The 10,088-nt window shown below is 46.4% G+C and overlaps 1 protein-coding gene across 2 annotated transcripts in view; it reads right to left on the minus strand.

The window, feature by feature from the left end:
* TBC1D2B (TBC1 domain family member 2B) overlaps positions 1-7,970 on the minus strand; it is a 94,374-nt gene extending 86,404 nt beyond the window's left edge. The window contains exon 1 of one of the 2 annotated variants that reach the window (XM_040343085.1): positions 7,258-7,970. In XM_040343085.1, the coding sequence (XP_040199019.1) occupies positions 7,258-7,587 (330 nt within the window). In that variant the 5' untranslated portion in view covers positions 7,588-7,970. The remainder of the gene's footprint in view (positions 1-7,257) is intronic. The other variant, XM_040343087.1, reaches the window with a different exon arrangement.
* Between the last annotated feature and the right edge of the window lie 2,118 nt (positions 7,971-10,088).

The following is a 10,088-nucleotide window of genomic DNA, read 5'->3' on the forward strand; positions in this document are numbered from 1 at the left end:
GTAAACTGACCACTCTCAGCACAGAATCCAATCCATGCTAGTATGGTCAGTTTGCGTGCTTTATACTCCTGTTTGGAGGTACAGACACCGTACAAGACCATAGCCTGTCTGTATCCTCCATGGACTGTATTAGACAAAAGCTGCCCACAGCAGCCCAACACATACGGTGTAAACAGGTGCAGCTTGCAATTGGATATGGTAAGAATGTCACAGTATCCCAGCACACAGATAATTAATATCAGCACTAAAGTTAAAAGGAACACTAAAGGCAGAATATTTTTTTTTTTAAATAACAAACATGTTATTCTTACCTCCACTGTGCAGCTCGTTTTGCACGGAGTGGCCCGGAATCCTGTCTTCTGGGGTCCTCGGCGGCTGTCTCGGCTCCTCCTTGCAAAAGCTTTCTACCTTCATGCGAGCGAGCGAGCATGGTGGAAAGCTTTTGCCATAGCCGCCGACTGTATCACTCGGCCCCGGCGCGCCGCGTCATCCGCTGTGATTGACAGCAGCGCCAGCCAATGGCTGCGCTGCTATCAATCCGCCCAGCCTAGCCAATCAACGGCCAGGCTGGGAACCAAACAGAATGACAAGCACGCGCCCGGGACTTTCGAACGGTGAGGTAAGTAAAACGGGGGCTGGGGGGGGGCGGTGCTTACCTTTACAACCCCTTTAAGTTTATGTTACATTTAACTCTAAACAATCAGCTCTTAATAATGAGATCTGACAAATTACAAATAAAATATTTATAATGCTAGGAAAGGAACACACTAATGCGATTTCAGATCCAACTTGAGTCACGCAGCATGACAATGGAAATCATATTATTTTCAATGGTGCCTGTTCACATCAATGCAGCACAGCATGGTGCGATTTTGGAAAAGGTTCCTGTACTACTCTTGTGATTCCAGCCCCATAGAATACACAGACCTTATTTAAAGTGGTTGTAAACCCTTTACAACCACTTTAACCTACAGGTAAGCCTAGATTAAGGCTTACCTGTAGGTGCAAGAAATATCTCCCAAACCTAAAAATTGCAGCACCGATGTCTACGGCGCATGCCCTGTAGAAATCGGGCGCAGGAGCACAGAGCATGCCGCTACTAACGGCATCATGCGGTTAGTGGCGGCTCCCACGTGTGACGTCATCGCTGCTCCGGCCAGTCACAGCCCTGGAGCAGCGATACCCGGAAGTCACTCCCAGTATCATGGCGGCGTCGGAGGAGGCGAACGAGGGCTTCGATCTCAGGTAAGTACTTCATAATGAGCTAGTATGCTATGCATACTAGCTCATTACGCCTTTGTCTTGCAGGTTGTCTTTTTTTTTTTTTACAAGAGGGTTTACTTCCTCTTTAAGTTGTACTACATGATCGCATTGGAATTTGGATCGTGATCGGATCCCAGTAGTGTGAACCTAGCCTTAAACACAACTACGTAGTCAAATCTATATATATAAAACTCAACGTGTGTGTGTGTATGTATGTATGTATGTATGTATGTATATTCCAGCATCACGTCCAAACGGCTAAAGATATTAACATGAAACTTGGCACACATGTTACTTATATGTCAGCAACAAACATAGGATAGGTGGTTTAACCCTTACCCACCCCCATTTGCCATGGTCGGGGTTTTTCTTTAAAGTCCCATTCAACTCTATGGGAAATACATGTTACTTCATAACTTCCAAACGGCTGTAGATATTTCGATAACACTTGGTCACATGTTACTTATATGTCCACTTAAACTATAGGATAGTTAATTTATCCCTTAACTACCCCCATTTGTGAGGGTCGGGGTTTTTGTTTAAAGTCCCATGCAAATCAATGGGAAATGTATGTTCCCACATAACTTCTGTACGCCTGGAGATATTTCAATAATACCTGGTACACATATTACTTATATGCCAAATAAAAATATATGACAGTTAAATTAACCCTTACCTACACCCTTATATAAAAGATGGGTATATTTATATTACTATGATTTTCCTCCCCAAAAGGTTAAGATAGGAAGACCGGGCAACGCCGGGTATTCAGCTAGTCTCAAATAAAAATTGCATGTCCAGCCAAAACTTTCGTTAAAATTTGTATAGAGCGGAAAGAGGAGAAGCTCTGTCGGGTTTTAGTTCTATTGGAGATCCATTAGAAAGATTTCCTCTGTGCCGGTGACAACAAAATCGCCAGATAAAGTGGAGGAAAAAAAAAAACTCCACTGGCAACACAGAGAAATTACATATTTTGCAGAGTATGAGTGGGGGATTTCAACATTTTCTTGTCTCTGTAGCAAATATCACTTTCTGTTTGGTAAATCCATTGTCAGCCTGACAGTGAGGGTAAATCTTTTCTTATGGGCAATTAGGAATGGCAGGAATCACAGGGCTATGCAAACAGCTGCGGCTGGGAATCCTGTACAAATGAATGACAGGCGGCCACATGTAACTGCACATGGGAACCATTACCTGTAGTTAGGGACAGATGATCGGCCCTGGATGCAGGAAGATTCCATCCAATGATGATTATCTGTCCCTAACCCCGAGTAGAGAGGGGTTTAGGAATTTTCCAACACATCGCTAGCTGAACTCTGAACTTGCGCAAATTTTTTCACTCCATGCTGCAGCCTGGGTCTTCCTGCCCCACACAAATAATTGCTCCATGTACATTTACATGCAGACAGCAGTGACTGCGGTCAGTCATTTGTACAGATTTCATGACCGCAGCTGCATGCATTCGCCTATGATGATTGCGGATGCAGATATTTGCTGTGCTTAAGCCCAGGTTCACACTGGGCTGCGGGAATGAAGCCATAAAAGAGTTTGGCTGAACTTGCACGCTTTCACTCCCGATTTTGGCCACGATTACAGTTTCTGCACAGTTGTCGATGTAAATCGTGGGCTGAAATCGCAAAAAGTAGTACAGAAACGACTTTTTGAAATCGGTGCAGCGCCACAGATGCGGCATCGCACCAATTAGGACGGTGCCATTGCCGGCAAATGCCGCCGATTTGACATGTCAAATCGCACCAGTGCGTACCAGGGCTTAGGGGTCCAGCCTGATTCCCGATCAGTGTGTTGGCTCCCCAACTCAACAGAAAGTGATTGTTTAAATTGTCTTCTGTCAAAGGGACATTTTGGAAAACATTCCATTGATCAACGGCTGCAGCCACTGTCAGAAAACAATGTCTGCGTGCGGTGCGATGGAATGGGATGGGGGGGGGGGCTCATTTATGCGAAAGGAGGAATCGCTTAGATTTTTGCAGGAGAGGAGAGAGCGTTCCAACAATGGCTGATAAAGCCTGGAGTGGCGACGTCACCCATAGTCTTCAATGACCCATCTGTTCTCTCAGTGGTCCCTCCTCTTCCCTGAAGCTGCTCAGGCTGACACAGAGGAGTGGAATCATGTGACCACACTGGGATGACAATGGGCAAGTATACAGATTCTTCTTACACAAGTTAGCTAGCATAGGTATTAGGAGGGGGAAGGAGACAGTTTAAAGGGGAGTTCCAGCCTTTTACTGTTTATTAAAAGTCAGCAGCTACAAAAAAAAGTGTAGCTGCTGAATTTTAATAAACAGACACTTAACTGCTCCACGGTCCAGCGACGCTGCCGCCTGGAGCTCCGCTCCTCCCCCCCCCCCCCTCCAGCCAGCGCCTCCATTCATAGTGTGGGCACCCAGGCGTGACAGCTTTAGGCTTCATGGCCGGGCACTCACTGTGCATGCGCGAGTCACGCTGTGCTCTACCTGTCACGTGTCCCAGGAGATCGCCTAAAGGGAGGGAAGAAAAGTCGCCAAGGCGGTCCCTGGGCGGAAGGAGGAAGGGAAGTCCCACTCCTACCGAAGCCCCCCCCCCCCCCCCCCCAAAAAAAAAGTTACATGCCAAATGTGGCATGTAAGGGGGTGAGGAGTGCTTAAAGTGGAAGTTCCAATTTCGGGTGGAACTCTGCTTTAAGAGTAAGGATGAGCTCAGGCGTGTTCGCAACCCGCACATGCAGAGCCCGCCAGGAATTCGGCACTGCACATCACTAATCACAGGCAATGAGACATTTCTCGATCTCTGCAGCTGCGGTTTGGGAAATAGTCTCACTGCCAGCGATTAGCGTTGTGCAGTAGCGACTTCCTGTCGGGCTCTGCATGTGCAGGTTGCAAACACGCCTGAGCTCATCCTTTAAGAGTAGTTAAAGTGCTTGTTACCTTTAAAAGGTAAATTACTGCCAGCCCCTCTATTGTATGCAGCCATAACACACAGTGTAAGGGTTTTTTGAAAACGGTGCCTCTAAATACCTTTTTTTTATATATATTCAGTCTGGTCACGTGACTCCCGGACGCTCTCCTACTCCGATCCAGGGCTACAGCAGGAGGGGCCAAAATCTCCCTCTGACATCAGCCAGGGAGGTCATGTGACTGCCGTACTGGCCGCTCAGCCCCTCCCACTGTAGCCCTGGATTGAAGGAGGAGAGTGGCTAGGAGTCATATGACAGGCTTGAAGATATCTGAAAAAAGGTATTTAGAGGCTTCAATTTGAAAAAAAGAGTAAAACACTTACTTTAAGTAACATTAAAGGGTTTGTAAAGGAAATTTGTATCTTAATAGATTCCTTTACCTTAATGCAGTGCTGTTTTCATGTCCTCATTATTAGTTTTTGCTCTCAAGTTGCTGTAATTCTTCTCTGATCTCCACACTTCCTGGTTGTCTGTTTCCTGATAACCACAGTGCTGGGAGCTTTCTCTTTGAGGTCACTAATCAAGGAGGTGTGATTACTGTGTGTCTAAAACCCCCCAACACCAATCAGTTTCGTTTTCCAAACCATCACTGCCCTGTATTGGCTCTGTGGCTCTGTACAGCAGAGAGGCAGGAAACAACATGCAAAAAACGAAACTAGAGGTACATTATATGATTGATTTGTATCTATTTTTAATCATTTTTAAAAGGAATCAGTTAACTATTATGTCTCTATACCCTGTAAACAGTCATTTCAGCATAATTATTTTTTTATTATTTACAACTCCTTTAAACCTTTATTTATTTTTTATTAAAATTAATAAATGTGTTATTCTTAACTGCTCTGTGCAATGGTTTTTCATGTTGCCCCCATAGAATGTCTATGGAGGCTACCGAGCCACCTTGTCTGCAACCATTGACGCAGACCAGGTGGCTTGCCCCGCCCCCTCGTCACAGCATTTGATTCACAGCAGCGGAAGCCAATGGCTTTCGCTTCTATCAATCTGCCCAGTGACAGATTGATAGAGACAGTGGCAAGAGCTGCTGCTCTCGTGAAAATCGCTGGATCGGGCTTAGACAAGTTTAAGGGGGGATCCTGCAGCTCAGAAGTTTTTTTAACTTAATGCATAGAATGCATTAAAGGGATACGTTCACCTTTGGGAAGAGGTTACACGTTCCACCTGTTTTTAGGCTGAAACATGTAACATGTTCCCAATGCTGTAGCTGCCACCCGATCTGTTCTGTAAATGAACTACAAGTCCCAATATCCTTTGTGGCTGTCAACTTTTAGCTCTCAAACTATCACTGCACTGTGGAGTGCCGCGATAGTTCATTGATTCTTTCTGTCAGTCTATCTGCTTGCCTGTACAGGATGTAGCTGCTGGTGCAATACAACATGTTCCCAAAGGTGAACTTATCCTTTAATGCATTCTATACAGGCTCCAAAAAAAAAAAAAAATGTATTACCTGCAAAAAAATGTGCATTTATTATTATTATTTTTTTTTAAAGTGAACTTATCCTTTAAAGTAAAAAACCTTCAGGCTTTAGAACCGCTTTAGGTTTAAGCCTTAAAATTTCACTTTAAGCACTTCAATACCGGCCTATTGTAATATGACGTCCGCAGATCGGATCTCCCATCCTGGGCGGGCATCACACGACGTCCTCGGCTTCCCGGCAGGGCACTCGTGACAGAGCAGGAACGTGGATCTGTGTCAACGTCCTGTCAGGGGAGAGGAGACAGATCGTGTGTTCCTAGTATATAGGAACACCGATTGGTCTCCTCACCCAGTCAGTCCCAGTTAGAATCACTCCCTAGGTAACACATTTAACCCCTTGATCGCCCCCTAGTGTTAACGCCTTCCCTGCCAGTCACATTTACCGTATTTATCGGCGTATACCGCGCACTTTTTTGCCCTGAAAATCAGGGCAAAATCGTGGGTGCGCGATATACGTCGATACCCGCGCCGAGTTTGAACACTGCGCCGGCATATACCGAGCGCAGTACACGCGTGTATAGTCGGGCAGGCTCGGCTCCTCTCGCGCTCACGTCCTGGACGTACAGGACGTGAGCGCGAGAGTAGCCGAGCCTGCCTGACTATGCACGAGTATACTGTGCTCAGTATATGCCGGCGCAGTGTTCAAACTCGGCGCGGGGATCGAGCGGGGAGGACGCCGGACCCGACGAAGAGGACACCCGAAGCCGCAGACAGACGCTGGACCCGACGAGGCCGCCGACGGACGCCGCGCAAGACACCAAGACTAAGTACTAAAATGTTTTTTTTTTTACAGGAATTTTAGGTCCACTTTAGGGGTGCGCGCTATACGCCGGAGCGCGCAATACCCCGATAAATACGGTATACAGCAATCAGTGCATTTTTATAGCAATGATCACTGTATAAATGTCAATGACCCCAAAATAGTGTCAAAAGTGTCCGATCTGTCTGCCGCAATGTCACAGTCACAATAAAAAAATCGCAGATCACCGCCATTACTAGTAAAAAATAATAATAAAAAAATGCCATAAATCAATAACCTATTTTGTACGTGCTATAACTTTTACGCAAACCAATCAATATGCGCTTATTGTTATTTTTACCAAAAATATGTAGGATACATATCGCCCTAAACTGAGGAAAAAATATATATATTTTCAATGTGGCATATTATAGCAAAAAGTAAAAGATGTTATGGTTTTTTTTTTTTCAAAATTGTTGCTCTTTTTTTGTTTACAGCGCAAAAAATAAAAACCGCAAAGGTGATCAAATACCGCCAAAAGAAAGCATAGCAAAAGACGCATTTGGGTACAGCGTTGCATGACCGCGCAATTGTCATTCAAAATGTTACAGCGCTGAAAGCTAAAAATGGGGGTGAAAATGCCCGGTATTGAAGTGGCTAATGAAGTCACAGATCGCAGAAAAAACCCAGCAGAGGTTCTAATCCTTCCTACTATATTCATTTCAAAACCAAAACAAGTTTTGACAGGAATCGCATATGCGAACAAACAATGGCGTAATATCTATCCACATGACAATGACAATTTACCCGGAGGATGGAGACTCGTCCAGAACTGTGGATCTCAAACTGGCCTTCTTCTGCCTCCAAGTCATAGCTGAACGAGGCATCCCCGATACTTATGTACCCCAACGACTGGGCATCATTGGGGTTCTTGAAGTAGTAGAGGTAGCAGCGGCGAGGGTCAAACACAAACCAGCGGTTCTTGAAGCTCCTCAGGGGCCCCTTCCCCGACAGCTTTGCCAAGGTCCCAGAAAGTTTAGCCAGTGGTTCTCCGGTTGGTGAGGAGGTCATGGGGTCTTGGGTGGCTCTGTCCTGGCTGCTTCTTCTGTCTTCCACCCCTGGCATATCTGTCACCATTGGGGTCCTGCAGACCGGTCCATGTCCTGGGAGAGTTGTGAGGACTTCTGAGGTCTTCTCCACTGATTGCTCCTCTCCCCCTCCACACTCTGCTGTCTTATCTTATATCTGCATCTGTCACACTATACACCCATCCACACAAAACTCTGCTTCCTGCTTTGTGGTGACACAGCTGTCCCTGGCTTGCATTGCACTCAGTTTATTATTGATGCATTTCCTCTGCACTCTCCAGGTAACTCACCCAATGCAGAGTGTCATCTCCACACAGCACGCTGTACAAGTCTCCCCCTCTGCTGCCTATAGGTCTCCGCGCTGCCTGCACTCCCCAGCCACAGCAACTCCACCACTCACCCTGCACCCAGCGCTGCATCCCATGACTGTACACCGACACAAAGCATCATGGGAATCGTAGTTCAGCCTCAGGCACAGCGCCCCGTCCTGTCTGCGGCAAAAGACTACAACTCCCGGCATGCCCCGCGCTAGGCTGGGGAAACTAGGCGAAAAGAGGCGTGTGTATCATCGCTATAAAATAAATATATTAATGCAGTTTCCACCCAAAGTTTGCACGGGATTGCCACGTATGTGATATAAGGAATAAATGTACAGCTTAGGGTTGGGGATATGCAGCTTTATGGAGTGTGTTAGGTCTGAGGGGTGAGAGTCTGTGACTGGATAGGAAGGTTCAGTGTTCACTTTTCTGCCGATTTCTAGTTTGATGGAGGGAAAGATAGAATGCACTTTTGCATTGGATTGTAACTAAAATTTAGCTGAATATGGTTTTATTTTTTCATGTGAGAGTACGTTCTTGCTGTACCATATTTCCACAAATGGATTTCAGATACAGATTTGTAGTCTCCACCTAGTGGCCATCTGTGATCCCTGCAGGACAGCTGCTGAAGAAAGGGTGTTTTTTTGGGACTTTGAATGAGTTCAGTTTTTTTTTTTTTTTATTATAACAAACATGCTATACTTACCTCCATTGTGCAGTTCGTTTTGCACAGAGTGTCCCCGATCCTCCTGTTCTGGGGTCCAACGCAATAGATAGCCCCGTCTGGGAAGCTCTCTCCCGAGGGGGTTACCTTGCGGGCGCGCTCCCGTGTCATAAACTCGGCGTCCATAGCCGCCGGAGGTATGATTCGGGAGCCAATGACTGCGCTGCTATCAATGTATCCAATGAAGAGCCGATAAGCCGCGGAGAGAGCGACGCAGGATCGTGCCCACAGAAATTCAGGGCTCAGGTAAGTAAAACTGGAGAGTGCAAGGTGTTTTTTCACTTTAATGCATAGAATGCATTAAGGTGAAAAAACACGGGGGTTTACAATCCCTTTAAAGTGTTACTAAACCCAGAACCTGCATTCAATATATCTGGTCTCCCACAGAACACAGATCTGACTCAGGATCTGATGTTTACCTTTTCCATCACAGACTCCTAATGGCATCATTGTTGGTTCTTTATTAAATTTATCAATTACCACAACAATTTTGTGTTTTTATAATTATTATAATCATTGTGTGCACTATATGTTTTTCATTTTATGTAATACCAATGTTATTTTATTTGTATAAGACTGACACCGTCCACTGCCATACTGACACCATCCACTGCCCTACTGACACCATTCATTGCCCTACTGACACCATCCACTGCCCTACTGACACCATTTACTGCTCTACTGACACCATCTACTGCCCTACTGACACCATCCACTGCCCTACTGACACCATCTACTGCCCTACTGACACCATCCACTGCCCTACTGACACCATCCACTGCCCTACTGACACCATCTACTGCCCTACTGACAACATTCACTGCTCTACTGACACCATCCACTGCCCTACTGACACCATCCACTGCCCTACTGACACCGTCCACTGCCCTACTGACACCGTCCACTGCCCTACTGACACCATCCACTGCCCTACTGACACCATTTACTGCTCTACTGACACCATCTACTGCCCTACTGACACCATCCACTGCCCTACTGACACCATCTACTGCCCTACTGACACCATCTACTGCCCTACTGACACCATCCACTGCCCTACTGACACCATCCACTGCCCTACTGACACCATCTACTGCCCTACTGACAACATTCACTGCTCTACTGACACCATCCACTGCCCTACTGACACCATCCACTGCCCTACTGACACCGTCCACTGCCCTACTGACACCGTCCACTGCCCTACTGACACCGTCCACTGCCCTAATGACACCGTCCACTGCCCTACTGACAACATCTACTGCCCTACTGACACTGTCCACTGCCCTACTGACACCATCCACTGCCCTACTGACACCATCCACTGCCCTACTGACACCATCCATTGCCCTACTGACACCATCTACTGCCCTACTGACACCATCCACTGCCCTACTGACACCATCCACTGCCCTACTGACACCATCTACTGCCCTACTGACACCATCTACTGCCCTACTGACACCATCTACTGCCCTACTGACACCATCCACTGCCCTACTGACACCA

The sequence above is a fragment of the Rana temporaria genome, chromosome 3 (genome assembly GCF_905171775.1).
Source record: "Rana temporaria chromosome 3, aRanTem1.1, whole genome shotgun sequence".
Taxonomy (NCBI): Eukaryota; Metazoa; Chordata; class Amphibia; order Anura; family Ranidae; genus Rana; species Rana temporaria.